General features: G+C 39.5%; 1 protein-coding gene across 1 annotated transcript in view; it reads right to left on the bottom strand.

The window, feature by feature from the left end:
- The window catches only part of CPA6 (carboxypeptidase A6), a 69,782-nt gene extending 50,423 nt beyond the window's left edge, over nucleotides 1–19,359 (bottom strand). Inside the window, exons 1-4 of the mRNA XM_024572248.4 lie at nucleotides 19,178–19,359; nucleotides 12,036–12,150; nucleotides 9,864–9,965; nucleotides 7,123–7,227 (exon numbers count right to left, since the gene is read on the bottom strand). Of these exons, the coding sequence (XP_024428016.3) occupies nucleotides 7,123–7,227; nucleotides 9,864–9,965; nucleotides 12,036–12,150; nucleotides 19,178–19,359 (504 nt within the window). The remainder of the gene's footprint in view (nucleotides 1–7,122; nucleotides 7,228–9,863; nucleotides 9,966–12,035; nucleotides 12,151–19,177) is intronic.
- Between the last annotated feature and the right edge of the window lie 273 nt (nucleotides 19,360–19,632).

Genomic DNA, 19,632 nt, shown 5'->3' with positions numbered 1-19,632 from the left:
CTTATGCCGACTTTCATAATGTTGGCAAAGCACCGAAAATGTAGTGCTCAGTAAGAAATTGTTGGACTGATCAATATAGATGTCTTCTAGGGAAGCGCTATTTAACTCTAAAAATAACAGCTTTATTGGGAAATCATTGACACATCTTATAGCTCATCCTTATCAAATGTTCAATCCAGTGTTTTTAAAATATACTCAGAGCTGTGCAACCATCACGTCTGTATAGTTTTAGAATATTGTCATAATCCAAAAAGAAATCTCATATATTTTAATATTTTAAATCACATATACTATATATGAGATTAAATAACATATATTTTATATTATATTATATTATATATTTTAAGTTATTTAATCTCATATATATTATAAGAAATCTCATATATATCAATTCCCCAACTTTCTCAACTCCCCCACCCACAGGCAACAACTAATTTACTCCTGTCTTTATAAATTCGTCTACTTTGGAACATTGCATACTAATGGAATCACGTGAAATGCGGTCTTTTCTGACTGGCACTGCACTCAGCAGTGCTTTTAAGGTCAGTCAATGCTGTAGCACATGTCAGCACTTCATTTCTTCTCTATTCAGGTGTCATTCATAGAACACAGAATCCTCCACGTTAACATGGATAGTCCAGTGATTTTTAGTGTAGTCATAATGTGCAATTATAATTACTATCTCATTCTAGAATTTTCCATCACCCCCAATAGAAACATCATACCTGTTAGTAGTCATTCCCAACTCTCCTCCTGTTTCACATCCTGGCAACTACTAATCTACTTCTTGTTTCTATGGATTTGCCTCTTCTGGACATTTCTTATAAATGGAATCATACAATATGCGGTCTTTGTGTCTGGCCTATTTCACTTAAGCATGTCTTCAAGGTCCATTTATGTTGTAACTTGTATTTTACTCCAGTCCTTTGATGGCTGAATAAGGTCCCATTGTATGGATACACCACGTTTTGTTTATTCACTAGTCAATGAACATTTGAGTTGTTTCTGCTTTTTGGCTATTATGAATAATGTTGCTATGCACACTTATATATAAGTTTCTGTGAGGGAATATGTTTTGATTTTTCTTGGTTATATACAGAGGAGTGAAATTTTGGGGTCACATAGTAACTGTAAGTTTAATTTTTTGAGGAACTGCTCAACTGTCTTTAACCTGTTTTTTAACTTGGAAGTTTTGTTTGCTTTATACTTTAACTTTTAAGTCCATTACTGTTAAGCTTTGTGAGCGTTCCTTTTCCTGAGTATCTACTTGTCTATTTTCTTTCTTCCCTGCCCTCTGCCCTCAGATTTAAGTCTCTACTCTCTGGTAAATACTATTTGTTTGCTTTTGCAGAAAGATAACCTCCAGGTTCTGTAATTATCTCTTTGATGAATTTTGTGCCTATATGAACCCTCTTGGCTCATGATAAATTTAAGAAAACTTACCACCAAAAGGTAATGTTTCTTAAAACTCCCTTGCTTTCATGGTGAAGGGGCATCTGTAGTATACATTTAATCAGTAAGTCCACCATGTCTGCACCCCTGCCCCCACCAAAACCCTCACAGCACTATAAATAGCGATGGCTCAGCTAACCCGGTATAAACAAGCATGGAACAAGAGAAGGATTTTGCAATCCAAGCATGCCTCCATTTGTTTCTTTTATTTGTTTATAAGACATAAAATTTCATGATATGAATACTAGAAAAAAAAGAGAGATGGCAAGTATTGAAATCAAAAGTTATGGCTCTATATTCTTCAACATAATTAAATGATTTTTAATTTAAAAGACAAAACCCCAAAGTTCTTTCTTTTAATTAAATCCTCACCCAAGGATATATTTACTGATTTTAGAAAGAGAGGAAGGGAGAGAGAAACATCAGTTGCCTCCCATATGCACTCTGACCAGGGATCAAACCTGCAGCCTAGGTGTGTGCCATGACCGAGAATCAAGGTCATAGCCTTTTGGTGCAGAGGGTGAGGGATGGCACTCCAACAACCTGAACCACTTGGCCAGGGCAAAGAAAAAAAGATAAAAGCCCACAGTCTTACCATGCATTTTGCATTTAAAAATACCTGCCAATCAGCAGTTGTATGTGAAGATGATAAATTCATTTGAGCAATTTTCAAAATAACAAAGTAATCAAGCCCATAACACCAGGGCAGAAGAGCAGACCTCCCTACCTTTTTCCTGATATTATGCGGAAGTGTTTAAGTATAAATACTTGCTGTAGGATTCTTGTAGATGTTCTTTAAAAGGTTGGGGAAGTTCCCTTCTGTTCCTATTTAAAAATTTTTTTTATCATATATGTGTCAAATTTTGTCAAAGCTTTTCCTTTATCAATTGATAAGATTATGTGATTTTTCTTTCTTTAGCCTGTTACTATGGTAGATTACATTGGTGAACTTTCAAATGCCAAACCAGGCTTACATCTCTGAAATAAACCCCACTTGGCCATGGTGCGTACTTATTTTCAGAGATTGTTAAATTCTATTTGCTAGTATTTTGTTAAGGATTTCTGAATCTATTTTCATGAAATATCAGCTTCTAGTTGCTTTTTTTTTTTTTAACTGTCTCTGATTTTCTCATCAGGGTACTTACTAGCTTTGTAAAATGAATTCAAAGTGTTCTTCTATTTTCTAAAAGAAATTGTGGCGAATTGGTGTTAATTTTCTTTGAATATTTGGTTGAATTCTTCAGTAAAACCATCAGGGTCTACAGAGTTGTTTTGTTTTTTTTTTTAATTTTAAAATCATGAATTCAATGTCCTTAATAGTAATAGCAATATTGAAATTATCTGTTTCATAATGACTTTGGTAGTTTGTGTTTTTCAATTTATTGATCCATTTTGTCTAAGTTGTAAAACTTATATATGTGTAGAGTTATTTGTAGTATTGTCCTATACCCTCGTGATATCAGCATGGTCTCTTTCATTTCTAATGCACGGTATTGGCAATTTGTATCTTCTTTTTTTTTGTCTTCCTGGCTGGAGTTTTGTTCATTTCATGACATTTTCAAGAATCATCTGTTTGTTTCAGTGATTTTCTCTCATTTTGTTTTCAATGTCATTGATTTCTGCTCTTACCAATATTAGTTACTTTTGCTTTCTTTGGTTTTATTTTCTGTTTTTCTAGGTTCTTGAGGTGAGAGTTTCGATTATTGTTTTGAGATTCCCCCCTCTTTTCTAATGTATATAGTTCATGCTGTAAGTTTTTCTCTCAGCATTGCTTTGACTGTGTCCCACCAGTTTGGATATGTTGCATCCTCATTTTCATTCAGTTCTTTCTGCTACCAATATCCACATTGATTTCATTGTGTTCAGAGAACCCAGTCTGCATAGTTTTAATTCTTTTAAATTTGTGAAGGTCTGTATTTTGACCCAGGATGTGGTATATCTCGATATATGGTCCCCAGGTGCTTGAAAAAAATGTGCATTCTGCTGTTATTGGGTGGCGTGACCTATAAATGTTGTTTAGATTCTGTCGGTTGATGGTGGTGTTCAGTTCTTTCATATCCTTGCTGATTTTCTTTCTAATTCTCTTTATGATGATTATTTAAAAACACCAAATTGCAGATACTACAGTTAAACATTTATGAAGTGCTTACTATAAGCCAAGCACTTAAGTCTTTTATATGCATTGTATCGTTTAATCTTACCGGTAACACAATGTGTCACATATTGTTAGTACTGAGGTTCAGAGAGGTTAAGTGACTTGCCCGCTAAGATCCCACAGCTAGTGAATGGCAGAGCTGGCATTCCAGCCCAGGGCTTTCTATTAAATGTGTGTGCATAACCTCTCTGCAATCTGCTGTTCTATCAGAATCCCAGAGCATTTGGTAAATTTTCTTCCAGTTCATATTTGAGTAAGAATATAACATTATAGTGGGGGCTACAAAGAAAGTCCCATCAAGGTATGGTAGGCAGCCCCTCAGCTAGTCTCCAATGAATCTCACCTCTTGGTACCCAAGCTCTTATGTGAAGCCCTCCCTTTGAATATGGTCTGGACCTAGTGGCTCACTTCTAATGGACAGAATATGGCAAAAGTGATGGGATGCCACTACTGAAATCAGGTTACAAAGAGACTGGTGTCCATCTTGGGCCTGCTCTCTCCCTCATAAACTCTGAGGGAAGACAGGTGCTGTGTTGGGAGCTGCCCTGTGGAGAGGCCCATGTGACAATGAACTGCTGTCTTTGGCTCAAAGCCAGGGAGGACCCACAACTGCCAGCAGCTGTGTGAGTGACTCTGAAGCACATCCTCCCCTGCACAAGCCTCTAGATGACCCAAGCTCCTGTAGCCTGGTGAGGGATCCTGAGCAAGAGGCATCGGCTAAACTGTGCCTGGATTGCTGACCCACAGAAGTGATCTGTTGTTTTAAGCTGTTGAGTTTGGGTTAAAGCACCCACAAAGGAGAGAAAGCAAAGGTAGGCAGACAATCTCTTGGCTTCTGACACTACCCTCTCCTCTTAGGGCTGGAAATCGGGAGATGGTAGAGACCACTGATAGACTGGAATAAAAAATGTGAGGAAAGAGGACCTCCGTCCTGTTTACCATGTGTCTGAGAGGACCTCCACTCAGGCGTTCCTCGTTCGCTAGTAAGGGGCAAACACAGGACGGGACAGTCAGAACTATGGTTTGTGTCAGCTAAGAGAGGGGTAAACATCATCCTAGAGTCTCATGGGAGGCAGAGATGGAGCCCGGAGATTCTCAGGTGTCTCCAGAGGGGCCTGGAAATGAGTTGGGAGCCTGGGAACTGGTCATGAGACTTCTGGGGTGAAGGGGAAGTAACCTGTGGAAGGGGTGCTGCTCAGAGCCCCTCTTGGACCAGCCACCCCTGCCTTCTCTGGGAGACTGAGGGTTTAACAAGTGATGGAATTAATGTGTTAGAGATGATGCTCCAGTCCTTGGCAGGTTTAAGGTCATTTAGATCTTTCAAGTCCCTATTCCCTCTGTCCCCAAAACCATCATTAGTGGAAATGGAGACTTTAAAAAGCAAATGAGACTATTTCTTACCAGCCTGTAATGCTGACCCACTCCAGTCACTGCTACCATGTGGCTGTCACACCTGGGCAGCCCCACTGCTTCCACCAGGCCACTGGGACAAGTGGCCCTAGGCCACCTTTTTTTTTTTGTTTCTGGTTATCCTGACTCAGATGGAAAATATAAGTGATAAAGTAGAGGGGCAAACCGTGACCATAAACAGTGGGAGTGAGAGGGGTGTGGCAAGGGTAGCAGAGGGACAGGAATGGCTGGACATGCCTGCATGCCTGGTGATGGCACCGCAGAGGAGGGAAAGGCCTTTCCGTACTTATCTTTGGTGCAGTGGTGCCTAATCTTAATTGATGCTTCTTGCTATTGTGCCAGAATCAACTACTATCTATTGGCAGTCATCAGAGGTGCCTTATTCTTTTCCTGTGGTTACACTGTGTCTTCCTCTTCCTTGGAAATTCAGTTGAGTTACAGAGCTGCTGTACATGGCTGCACAGATTGTGCATTGCGAAAATCCAGGTGGTGCCATTCATATCGCATGAGATGACTTGACAAGTCATCTCTCAGAAATCTTTCCACATCATTACCGCTGGATTCTCATTATTCCCAACCAATAACAAATATCTGAAGTTCTATTAGGTGCCAGGTGGTGTTCTGGGTGCTGGGGACTTGGCAATGAACAAGATAAATACAGTCTCTGCCCTTGGTACAAACAGAGATGATAACACCATAAACATATAAAGTAAGTTTAGGCATTATAACGAAGAAGCTGCACAGGTCGGGGAGAGGTAAAATGTTTCAGAGATAATTTCTTCTGTCCTTTAATAACATGCAGGACCATAGTGCATAAACCATCATTGTTCTATACTTAACCAGTTTTCCCCTCTTTTTGAAACTTGAGACAGCAGACAATATGTTGTGTGCATATGATGGACATTTACTACAAGGTAATAGGGCTAATTGCGTATTAGCTGTTGCATTTGTCCTACCAGGGTAAAATGGTATTTTAAAGAATATGAATTGCTCAATATGCTGAGTGGGAATAGTTTGAAATTTTTATTATTACATAATATTTATAAAATGAAGGATACTTTTATGGGTTTGGTGGTGGCAGAAGCAGATTTTACAAATTTGGTACGTCCTTGACATTTGCGAGGGATATTTTCTTAGACTAGGAGAGTCCTCAGGATCACAAACCTCACTATAGGGCACATCATTTCTCCATAAAACACAGTGAAATAGAACTGAAAATGTAAAATATCTTTTGTATGCTTAATGCTTCTCTATAAATACAGGGCTAAAAATATTTGTAGGGTTATTCTCTGGCTTAGAACATTGACATCCTTAGATTTCTTTATTTTCATTTAGCAGTACTAGTGGTTGGTTTTCTTTTAAGAGTCTTTTTAAAAAATAAGAAGTCAAGGTTTAAAAAAAAACAGGCAAGTCATTACATTCTTGACAATGGACAGGAAAATATCCAAAACATATTGAAATGTTGGTTCCTGAGGCTGGCCCCCTCCTGGGATAGGGGCCCCCTGGATAGGCTAACCTACAGAAGCGTTCGGAAAATGAGACATCACTATGAGTCATTAACAATTAGTCACTGAAAAATGATGATATTAAGAATGTTAAACCCACGGAGGTCAAAGGTCTTTCATATCTAAATTACAGATCCATAGCAGGAGGGGGAAAATGCAATCACTTGCTCATCTCCTTATTGTGATAGCATATGTGAGATCATTTTGACAGAGAAGACAGATGATGGAGAATTTTCCAAGTTGAATATGATATGAGAAATTGCTCTGGAACACCATAAATGTGATTTTTAGCCTTTTCCATATATCAGCTGCTATGGTTGGTTCCTCATTTGTTACAAAATCATAAATGCTCTGAATCTCAGGTTTCTTCTCTTTAATGATGGTTGGGAATTCCGACATCCAAGGGCAGAGGTGAGGATAAACGGAGCCAGGGTCATGAGAGGTCTTTCTAAACATGAAAGCGACCCACAAAATCAAGGTGTTATCATCCAAGCAGGTATCCCTGGCTTCACATTCCCAGTTTTGTTACCTGAGCAGAATAAAAACACATGGGAACCGCTGACTAGCTGAAATGGACCTTGTGTAAAGGGTTTAACTTACTTCTTTTACAAACCACTGACAAAAGGCTGGGCCAATCCATTCTCTTGCATGAATACCACAGTCCATCCAGACAGCTCTTTTGTAAGCTCGTGATCGCCTGCCCAGCTGAAAACAAGAGTATTCTTAGTAACCAACACAGGCTTTTATTTTTGGATTTACTGACCAGCTTAATTTAATAAGGTTTCAGCATAATTCTGTACTATACTTTGTTTCATTAGGTAACCTGTAAAAAAGGAGAGATGCCCTATCTATTTCAGAAGTCCGGGCTTGTTTATGCAGAAACAATACATTTATTGCCTTAATTACAAATCAAAGAACTGGAAAATACACATGGAAAATAACAATTCCTTAAATAGGTTTGCTTCTCTATTTTAATATAAACATGAGAGGGGACCCCCCACAACCCTGGAATTATCTTCTGGAGGGAGGGCCTGTTGTAGTTCAGGCTTCCCCCACTAGGTGAGTGTTCTAGGAACCCATCTGTATCAGTGTGCCAGCTGGCATTGTTGTGAGAGGCTGTGTTTGGCTTCAGTGAATTCTTTTTTGAAGGCTCTTTCGACGTGTTTGCCTGTTTCATGATGGGTGATTTAGGAGTGCTCCTGCGCACACCACACTGAGTGTTCAGCAAGCAGTTTTTGACCCCAAACGGCATGACCCCCATGCCCCACCTTCCCTATTGATCCCATCTTGTCAAGAGTGACTTTCTTTTGCTTTCCCAGGTGAAAAAAGTCCTCAAAGAGAAACGTTTTGCTGATGTGGAAGAGGTGAAACAAAAAACAGCAGAAAGATCAACAAATTCAGAAACTGTTTTGACAGTGGGAAAAATAGCCTTGATAAGTACATTACATCAAATGGGGAGTATTTACTTTGAAGGGGACTGAAGTTTAAACATATAATAATAAATACACAATTTTTTATAAATCAGTTTTTTTGGGTGCCCCCTTGTATGTGACTGTTAAATAAAAAGCCAAATTTTCTGCCTCTCCTCTATCCAAGGAATCAGAAATATTCCCAAGGAATCTTCCACAAAGAATTAGCTCTGTTTTATAGGCAAATTTGATTTCAACACAAAGTGGAAAAACACAAAACTTGAATTGTGGAATTGACAAATTTTTCTCTATAATTCTATTATAAATGTTTCTTACAACCTGGTTTCTAACCCAGTAATCAATAGGTGGCTCTTGACATTTTTGGGGGTCTAGTTTTCACTTATTCGTTAATTCACTCAACTAATGCTTCAGGAAATTGTTTTCGATGTCAGACACTGTACTCAGCAGCGGAGATTCAAAGAGGAAAAGACAGGATTTATATGATCGTGAGGACAGCAGACATATGAACAATTAATCATTATGATGCGAATATGCATAGTTAGTTTGGGAACCTGGGGGTGCCCTAGAACAGGGGAACACGTCTAATTTTCCTGAAAAATAAAAGAAGTCTTCTCGGAAGAGGAGACTTCTTCTTGAGCACCTGAGTACTTGAGCAAGACTGGAAGTTTGCCAGGCAGACAAGTTGGAAAAAGGCATCACAAGTTTGGAAAAGAATCTGAGCACATCGTATTTGAGGAACTGCTTCCCGGTATGAGGGAGGAATGGCAGATGTAGAACACATGAAATTCCCGAGTACTGTATAAAAGAGAGAAGGCTGCATCCTAAGTTCCATGGGAGGAGTGTGTGTGGAGTGGGAGGAGGGAGAGAGCTCACACTGACAGCAATATGGAGATAGCTGGCTTAGAGGATGAGAGGGTCTAGAAAGGAAGTTCAGTACTGGGGCCATTATTGTGATAGTCCAGAGATGAGTGAGGATGAAAGAAAAGGTTGGTGCACATCCCAAAAGAGATTTAGAAGGAAAAAATGTACATTCCTAGTGGTAGATTTAAAGCAAGTGGTTAAAGTAAAGGAGAGGAATTTAGAATGATGCTCATGTTTTTACACTGGGAGAAAAGTGGTGCCATTCTGAGGAGAGGTGGCTTTTGTGACTGTCAACATGAGAATGCAAAGCAGCCAATGAGGCATGAATTTTAAGGCTCCAGAGAGGGGACTCCACTGAATAGCAAAGTCTGGAATGATGGTGGAAACCACAGGGTAGTTTGGTAGATAGGGATCTCGAGATTGTAGAATGAGAGCACTGAGGATAGAATCCTGGGACTGCCAGAACCTAAGGAGAGGATGAGGGCCGAGGAGCCAGAGAATGAGACCTGAGGGATGGTCAGAGAGATGGGAAGAAAACCTAGTGGTCATCATTGACCTTGGCAAGAGAAGGTTTAGAGGAGCGGTGGGGGTGTGAAGGCCAGTGAGTCAACGTCTGACTAGGAAGTGAGAAAGTGCAGGGAGATGTTTTATTATAAATCTTTTGGAGCATTTGGCTGAGAAGAGATGGAGTGCTCCAGGCCGGACTAGAAGAGAATGCAGGGTCAAGGGCTAGGAACGACGCATACCTTCTTACACATTTATGTAGTTTTACATTCGTTCATCTTATGCAGCATCAACTCACACTAATTTGGGCCATTTTGAAGGCCATTATTTTTAGGTGCATTAATAACTCGGAATATGTCAGTATTGTCTGGAATACTCAGTGGCAAAACTCTAATATGACTTAGAAACGAAGGGAAAACTTTTCCTTAAGTTATCAGATAATGTTAAATATTAGACACTATGACACCATTTCCTTTCTTTTCCCCATATGTCAAAGTTGGAATGAATGTTTAGTAAATATTTTAGTTAATAATTTCCTATTTTTACCTTTAAAATGAAAAGAGATCTTCCCTCATATGATTTCCCAATAGAGAACATGTGAATGAGGCCTGAATGAGTATTATTCAGATGATGCATCCAATTTTGAATCTAAAAGCAAATAAATAAAAATCATGTCAGACTCTCATAATCACAGAGCTTTTAGAGAACAAAAGCTAACAAGACAACAATAGGTCTCAGAACTCAAAGAGCACACATGGAATATAAACTTGAACAAAAACCAATTATCTATTTTAATTTTCTTCAGGATATTTAAAATTACCTTTTATTTTCTGCCTTTACAAATAGTACATTCACGTCTTTATATTGTTCCCTTTTGAAAGCATACCTCCTACTACCTTTTATCACTAGTATCTTGATGGCAGAGTTTTGCAGAAAATTAATCAATGTGTTCTGGGGTCCTTTTGAAAATCAAAATTTACTTCCATTTCCCCCCCCCCCCCCAAGTATTTAAGAGGAAAAGAAAGAAATTGGCTTCAGGAAAATCATCCAAGCTACCCGAAAGCCCAATGTATTATAATTTGCCACTGAACGGAAGATGCTAAGAAGAAGACATTTTTTACCATTTAAAGATATTCATTCTACTGAACCATACAACAGAGGGCATAGTCTGAATAAACTCCCCAGTAATAACAACGCATTTGCATCGGTCCTTTCACATACACTTGTCTGTCATCAGAAGAAGGTATATTTGAGATGGATGAATGAGGCACTTAGAAAGATGGGTGACATTTCTGACTTAAAAGCTGTATGAGTAAGGAAGCCACACAAGAGCATCCCACTGTTCTGTGATGTGAAAGAAAGAGTCTGTGCTGAAAAAATAGATTTTGGGAAGTACCATAGTACTTTCTTTCTGTTCTTAGTCTAATGGGTCTATGTACATTACACACACACACACACACACATCTATATAGATCTATTTTTAAAAATTGACTTTTTTCTAGTGAATGTTAATAGAACTTTCATGTGCTAAATTATCTAAAACATTTCCTTGTTGTAACACAAAATTCATAAAAATAATTTTGAAAGGAAAGTAGACCCAAGAATTATCAAGAGAACCAAGAATTCTCTTAAGAATATAATGGGATCTTATGAATTCTTTGTCTGGCATTCCTTCGCTCAATTCAGAAGAAACATGGAGAATATATGTATGCATTCATTCTGTCCTCTACTGTCTATTTGGAGGTCTCTATTTGCTTGCCACTAGGAATACAGTGGTGAATAAGAAGTGGCCTGTGTTCATGGAACTTGCAGCTTATTAGAGAGAAAGGCACTGATGAAAAATAATCATACATCCAGGTGCTATGGTGCATGAAATATGCTGGGAGTCGGAGGTGGGGAGTGGCGTTCTGATCCAGCTTAGGAGAATAGAAACAGCTGTCTTCCTATGTAACGCTGAGATTTGAAGAATAACTAGTTGTTGTCCAGGTGAATAGTAAACGATGTGTTAGTGGGAATGAGATTGCTGTGCTTTCCAGGTAGAATAAATAGCAGCATGTTAATAGGCCCCAAGGTAACACAGATGAAGCTTGGCCTTTGGGAGAGCTCAGATTTGCAGAGGGTGTGGGGTAAGAATCAAAGTTCACTCTACCCTTCAACCAAATCATTGTCTTCAAACTCTGGTTAGCTATACCTTCCATCAATATGTGCATCAAGCTTTTAAGTGAAGGTCTTTATAACTACAATTATAACAATATCACTACACTCTTCCAGTGCACTTCCCATGACCTTCATAGGGGTGGGTGGGGTAAAGCAGATGAATTCAAATTATTTTGCTATTTCTTATACAGTAGTTAAATGTTTAATGGAATAGAGGACCAACCTGAGGTGCCTAGACAATATAAAGAGCTGTACTCGCCCTGGCTAAGTGGCTCAGTTTGTTGGAGCATCATCCCTTACACCAAAAGGGTGTGGGTTCCATTCCCAGTCAGGGCACATACTTAGGTTGAAGGTTTGATTCCGTGTACAGGAGGCAGCCGATCAATGGTTCTCTCTCACATTGATTTTTTTTTCCTTTTCCCTCTCTCCCTTACTCTCTTTCTAAATATCAATAAATACATCCTTGGGTTAGGATTAAAACAGAAAAAAAAAAAGCTATACCTATTCTGCATATAGCCTCTGCCTCAAAAAAATGCAATAAAAGCTCCTTTGATTACATACTTCTTCTAAGGAATGATAAACTTCATAATTATATTCAGAGAGGGATCTTCGATTTCTCTGGGCTTGCAAACTGCTTTCCTTTTCCAGTGCTTTCTGAAGATCTTCTATGAGGATCCTAGGTTTGAAATGATAGACATGATGAAAATGAAATGGAGATAATATAAAAATCAGGTAATATCAAAATAAAATCATTCATCTATGAAAGAAGGCAGCAAAGATAGACATTTCTAAGAATACCAAATGTTGGAAGAATACTCATTTTCAGGGAATAAAAGCTGTTAAATAAATTGTGTAATAGATATAAAATGTAAAATTGTAAACAGATGTTCCATAATAATAATAAAAATAAAAATAAAATAGTAATGGTAATAATAACTACTGCTCATTGAGTAGCTATAAGAACTGCCTGATGGGTATGAACACTGATATTTATTGGGTGCCTGCCAGGTGCTCAGCACTGTCCTGTGTGTATCCCACACTGTCCCATGTACATTATTATCTAAGATTATGTGTAAATAAAATTGTATTGTTATCCCCGTTTCAAAAGTGGGGAAACTGAGCCTCAAAATGGTGAAGAACTTACCAATGTCCTCTGCTAGTGAGTGCAGAACCAGAATTTGAACTTGGAACATGAACCCAAATTTGAATTTTTTAACTCCAAGTCCAGTGTGACATTATGAGAACTGAAATAAGAGGAAGTCTTCCACTCCATTGCTACATCGTACTTTCTTGACGCTTCTCTCTGTTCCTGTCCTTTTCATCACTGACTTTTCTCATATCATCACCCAGCAACCTGACCCAAGACTCAGAGAGGAAAAGGAAAGAAGTAAAGAAGCTACAGTTCTCAAGAAGAAACTGAAGAAATGCACAGAGTGGGAAAAAGTGAATTTCACTGCCTGCCACAATGCCAAGAGAAGAAAAGCTCAGCCAATCAAAGTGGATGCATTCAGAAAGTGAGAGCTGAGGCTGGGGGGTGGGGTGGTGGGATTCCAGGGTCACTGGAGTGAGTGGAACCAGCTAAGCTATAGTTATTAGTGTCCTTAATGAGACAGCTGAGCTGGATACAGGCTTGTCTCCCTGATACTCAGCCATGTCCTCTATCAGCGGTCCCCAACCTTTTTGGCACAAAGGACCAGTTTCATGGAAGACAATTTTTCTACAGACGGGGTTGGGGAGGATGGTTTTGGGATGATTCAAGTGCATTACATTCAAGCTCACCTTCTGCTGTGCAGTCCAATTCCTAACAGGCCTGGACTGGTACTGGTCTGTGGCCCAGAGGTTGGGGAACCCTGTTAAAACTAGTGGTAACTAGCCATGAAGTAGCACATTCATATGGAATGTCTAAAAATGTTGAAGAGTCAGGTTCCAGCCAAGGTGGAGGCATAGGTAGAAACATTTCACCTGCTTCCTTGTACAACCAAAAGAAGGATAACAATCATTTAAAAACAATAAACAACCAGAACTGCCAGAATAGCAAACTACATGGAACTCCAACAACCAAGGAGTGAAAGAAACATTCGTCCAGACCAGTAGGAGGGGTGGAGAGGGGCAGGCAAGCAGGCGGAGAGGACCCATGGCAAGGCAATGGACCATGGGTGAGGAGGGGCTGGCTGCTGGAGAAACTAAAGACCCCAGAACTCTAGGTGTAAACTACTGTGGGGGCTGCGAAAGCAGTAGAAAGTCCAAGTATCACAGAAGAGTTTGTTGGAAAGTGGGGCTAGAGCATAGAGGACAAGCAGTGTTGTTCCCTCTCTGACCCCTCCCCCACAAACAGTGCCACAAGGCAGCAAAGAGGATTGCTTCACCCTGGTGAATACCTAAGGCTCTGCCCCCTTACAACTTAACAGGTGCACCGAGACAAAGAAATATGGCCCAAATGAAAAAACAGATCAAAACTCCACAAAAAGAGCTAAGCAACAAGGAGATAGACAACCTATCTGATGCAGAGCTCAAAACACTGGTAATCAGGATGCTCACAGAATTGACTGAGCTCAGTCTCAAAATGAAGGCTACACAAAGTGTGAAATAAAGCAAAACAGAGGGAACCAACAGCGAAGGGAAGGAAACTGAGACTGAAATCAATGATTTGGAACAAAAGGAAGAAATAAATATCCAACCAGAACAGAAAGAAAAAACAAGAATTAAGAAAACAAGGAGAGTCTTAGGAACCTCTGGGACAACTTTAGTGCTCCAATATCTGAATCATAGGGCTGTCAGAAGGAGAAGAGGAAGAACAAGAAATTGAAAACTTAAGTGAACAAATAATGAAGGAAAACTTCCCCAATCTGGTGAAGAAAATAGACTTCCAGGAAGTCCAGGAAGTCCAGAGAGTCCCCAAAGTAGTTGGACCCAAGAAGGAACACACCAAGACATATCATAATTAAGTTACCCAAGATTAAAGATAAGGAGAGAGGTCTTAAAAGCAGCAAGAGGAAAGGAGACAGTTACCTAGAAAGGAGTTCTCATAAGACTATCAGCTAATTTCTCAAAAGAAACCTTACAGGCAAGAAGGGGCTGGAAAGAAGTATTCAAAGTCATGAAAGGCAAGGACCTACATCCAAGATTGCTCTATCCAGCAAAGCTGTCATTTAGAATGGAAGGGCAGATAAAGTGCTTCCCAGATAAGGTCAAGTCAAAGGAGTTCATCATCACCAAGCCCTTATTATGTGAAATATAAAGGGACTTATCTAAGAAGTAGAAGATCAAAAACGATGAACAATTAAATGACAACAAACTCATAACTATCAACAACTGAACCTAGAAAACAAAAGCAAAAATTAAGCAAACAACTAGAACAGGAACAGAATCACAGAAATGAAGATCACACAGAGGGTTATCAGTGGGGTGGGGGGAGAATGGGGGGAAGAGGAACAGGGAATAAGAAGCATAATTGGTAGGTACAAAATAGACGGGAGGTTAAGAACCATCTAGGAAATAGAGAAGCCAAATAACTTATATGCACAACCCATGGACATGAACTAAGAGGGGGAGATGCTGGGTGGTGGGGGTACAGGGTGGAGGGGGTATGAAGGGGAGAAAAAAATTGGGATAACTCTAATAGCATAATCAATAAAATATACTTAAAAAATAAAAATGTTGAAGAGCCCCTCAGCAATTTTTTGGGCCTTGCAGATAGCTAAAAAGCTTTGCTTTCATATCTTATCTTCCAAAAGAACTGTGCTTAGCGCTTTAAGTGCTATTAAACGAACATGTAATGGTGTCTATAAATGACTTTCAAGGTTGATCTATATAGGCCACTTCATAAAAAAATTTTCTTGAATTATCTGAGTAAACACTTTTTGCTCCATGAGGAAGTAGATTAACTTAGGGTCATGCTGGGTGTTGGACAGTCCTTTTGATTCACTCATGTATTTACTGAGTATTTTACCCATTGTGGACAAATACTTAGGAATATATCCTTGGCTTACTGTTCTTTTTGTTTCAATTTTCAACTTCAGAAATAGAAATCTTAAATATCAAAATAAGGTGGGGAGACACAGAGCTGGTAAACTCACTTGGTAGCTGCTTGTAGTGGCTCAAATGTGAGTGGAGGATTAGTCCTCCTTTCTGTATTAGCCCTTCCTCTCTCCCATCAAGGAAAGAAGTTATAGATCAAAGCAGGTTTGTATGGACTAAAAACATCTTCAAATATGGCCAGTGTAGATCTTAAGAACCATATGAACCTTTACATCAATGTCCAAACTGCCTGTGTTGTGAGAGACTGTGGAGTGGTAAGAAAGATGCGAGTTCGATTAGAGCTGAGGTGGTTGGTTATAAACTGTCAGCACTTTCCAGTTACTGCAGGCGATGTTCGGATAGGTTTCTAGTACCATTCCTCTGTTTCTCCTGCTACTTTTCTCTATCTCAGGAGACTAGGGAAAAATGTAAATCGATTTGCCAAAGCCAGCAATCCACATAAGAATCCCAGGGGGTTCAGCTGGTTGGAGTATTGTTCCATATACCAAAGGGTTGCAGGTTCGATCCCCAGTTGGGGAGCATACAGGAGGCAACCAATTGATGTCTGTCTCTCTGTCTTTGTCTCTATCTCTCTCTCTCTCTAGGAAAAAAAAAGATCAGAAAAGAAAAAAATCAATAAACATATCTGCAGGTAAGGATTAAAAAAAATCTCCCTCTGAATTTTCATTTTAAAAAGATAAAACACATAAATACAAAAATAAAAAGTTTTCAAGGGTATAAAAATATTCAGAATGTTTCCAAAATGGAGCTGTAGTGTATTGTTTTTGCCGTATTTCCAGTGAACTGACTTTCCAAACAACAGACAACTTGTTTCCTCTCAAGGTAAGAGCAATCCCTCGCATACATCGCTAAAAAGTTTTGAGCTTCTGCTGCTGATACTGTTTGTCTGGCAGCTCTTGGTAGAAGGAACGTTGTGAAAAGGGGGTGAGGATTAGGACACAAAGACACTTACACATAGCGGGAAGATGATATGAAGAGACAAAGGAGGAAGACAGCTATGTACAAACCAAAGAAAGAGGCCTGGGACACACCCTTCTCTCACAGCTCTCACAGGGGACCAACCCTGCCAACACCTGGGTTTCAGACCTCTAGCCTCCAGAATCATGAGGTGATGTCACACTTCTGTTTTTAAGCCAGCCAGTCTGTGGTACTTTGTTATGGCAGCCCTAGCAAACTAACACAGTTCAATAATTTAGACTGCACCTTAATACAGGCCCCAAGAGACCAACCTGAAAATTAAAATAATTGTGATGTGGCCCTGACCAGGTAGCTCAGGTGGTTAGAGTGTCATCCTGATACAGCAAGGTTGGGGGTTCGATCCCCGGTCAGGGCACATACAAGAATCAACCAATGAATGCATCAATAAGTGGAACAACTGATTGATGTTTCTGTCTCTGTCTCTCTTTCTCTTCCTCTCAAATCAATCAATCAATCAATATAATAATAATTGTGACATGGCAGGTATAGCTCATTTTCCTCATCAAGTTGTTGATTGGAAACTAGTCGATTGATGAGAAGGCCATTAAATGGAGCCCAAAAATGTTTTCTGTAACTGTGTCTTGGTTCTTTGCATCTTATTATTATTCCTACCCCAATTGTACATGTTCCTATGCAGAACTTTCCAGGTGATGTTATCACCTAGTACAAAACCACCCCCTCCAAGCTTCTGGGGTGGAAGTGGGGCTTCAGAGTTTGAAATTCCATGACAAATTTTTACAGGTTTTTAATTTACAAAATGATTGAAAATTTTTATGGCAGAATGAGTCATTTCATCTGTCATGTCATTAAGAGGGCATCAGCTAGGGTGCCAGACACATGGGGTCACATTATCTTTGCTTTAAAGATGACTCTAGCTATACATTACGTATAATTGTACAGACTAAATGATAATCTTTTGAAAATACCCCAGGCTATAGTAATAAAAGTCAATTAAAATGATCTCTACCTACTGGCCCCATGGAATTTAATGGACTCTTACATGTTATTATCTTGGGACCAACAAATGAATAATTCTAAATAATTGTTCTCCATGAAGAGACAACTGGTTTAAAACAATGTTTTCGACTCAATTCTCTGTGACATACAGTGTGATATTTTATTCTCTTAGTTCCACATGACCTATATTTAATAGCAGGAAATAGAGACTTGTTAAAATAACTGGTGTATTCTTTTGTACCAAATAATAATTAATGAAGCATGTGAGTTGTTACCGAGCACCTATAGATATAATTACCAAGCTCTTTCCTGCCAGGCATTCAGAAAATCAAAGCTGCAGCAACGACTAAAAGGTGTTCAATATGAAAAATGGTTTTTTGCACAGCTGCGACTTACCCTGTTCTAGAAGCACAGATAAAATATCTTACTGAAAAAGAAAATCAGTACTTTAATAAGGCTGCAATTATATTCCTGGAGGGGATGTATTTGTATGGACCAGAGTCAGATGTCACTGTTACACTGTACCCCTTGGCCCAGCTATCCACAGAGAGTAGAGCCTTCACCACTAACCCCCAGAGCCACGAGCCCATCCCTGGCCTCGCCAGACATCGTTACAGGTCTTCGTGCTTGCTTTGGCAGCACCAGAACTTGTTAAAAGGTTGGGGTACTTGAGGTTAGTCATTGACAATCATGCTTCTCAGTCCCCAAATCCTAGGATTCCAAACAAAAGGTAAGTCATTTGACCCAGTCTCATTAATTCACTACACTGCACTTCAGATCCTCCACTGACCACCATCCCTCCACTACTTTCTTCTCTCTTGTACCTGCTGGAATCCCCCTTGCATTGTAGATAAGCTTCCTACACCCTCCAGTCTTTTCAGAGAACTCTCTCTTCTTATATTCTTGCCCCAATAGAAATTGGACTCTTTTAAGAATGCAGGGTTTTTTTGTGGCTTTCTCTTCTTCCACTCCACCTACCAAGGGGCCAGAAATGAGGGAGGTCAGCATGCTCCTGGGCCCCCATTTTGGCTTCCCCCCTAATCATCTAACTTCCAGGAAAATCTCATCCTCCCTTTATCCTCATACTATTCCTAGCTGCTTTTTCCTAACTTCTGGGTATGTCCCATATTCCCCATCCAGTAACATTCTCTCTCTCTCCACCGCTAATCCTGCCATCGGCCAAGGAGGTTGAAGACTGCTATGATGATTCTCTGGTGATTCGGCTCACCCATTCTTGGCCACATCAGCCTCAGTGATCTCCATTACACTTCAGCCATCTCTCCCATGGCTACCCCCTGAATCTTGCCACCAGCCATAAATGTTCTACCCCAGAACCCTTAACATCCAATAGCCAGCACTCTGTCAAAACCTACTTCCTTCCAGTTGTTGTTCTCAGTCACACTATACCAGTTTTCAATATAGCATGCTGCCTTCAATATAGCCTGCCAGCACCCCAGGCTGCTCTCCTTTCCTCCCCCAGAAAAAGCCTTCTGTGTTTATGCTGATCACTTGGTGATGATGGTGAGGTAATATGTCCATGTGGTTCCTCTCCCCTCCCCTGTTACATTAATAAGCTCAAAGGTAAATACAATTGTTATAGTCATGTTGGCTTTCCCAATTCAACAAACAGGACCCGAGACATTGTCACTGGCACTCAATAAATAACCTGAATAGAGTTACCATTCAGTTCAACTTAGTACAAATAAATTAAGCAATGAATACATGCTTACTTGTATGGGATGTTGGCTTCCTGCAAGAAGGCTAACAGAGCTCGGGAACCATTTTGGAGAATATGGACATCAGTAACTGTTCCCGCTGAGACATAGGAGATACTGCTGGGCTGCCACAGGTCCACCTGTAGTGCAGGAACCAACCTATAATTCACATTCAGTGTAGGTGGGGAAAGATCCATGCCACAATGTCAAACACGTTATCTCGTTTGCATTCAGTAACATAAGCACATTATGGAATTAGACTCAATGCTTGCTTCATTAGGGTAAAACTATTTGATTTTGAATTTGTTCTCCAAATTACATCATATCCATATAAAATTTGATCTAATTTATAATAGTTTAAAGACAAATTTATTAAAACTGCAAGGTAAAAATGAGATAACATAGTTCTAAATATTAACTAGTTTGCAATTATTGATTGTACAAATATTTGAATAATAAGAAAAAGAAAT

This window comes from Desmodus rotundus, chromosome 8 (genome assembly GCF_022682495.2).
Source record: "Desmodus rotundus isolate HL8 chromosome 8, HLdesRot8A.1, whole genome shotgun sequence".
Lineage (NCBI taxonomy): Eukaryota > Metazoa > Chordata > Mammalia > Chiroptera > Phyllostomidae > Desmodus > Desmodus rotundus.
This window is presented reverse-complemented; position numbering and strand designations above follow the sequence as displayed.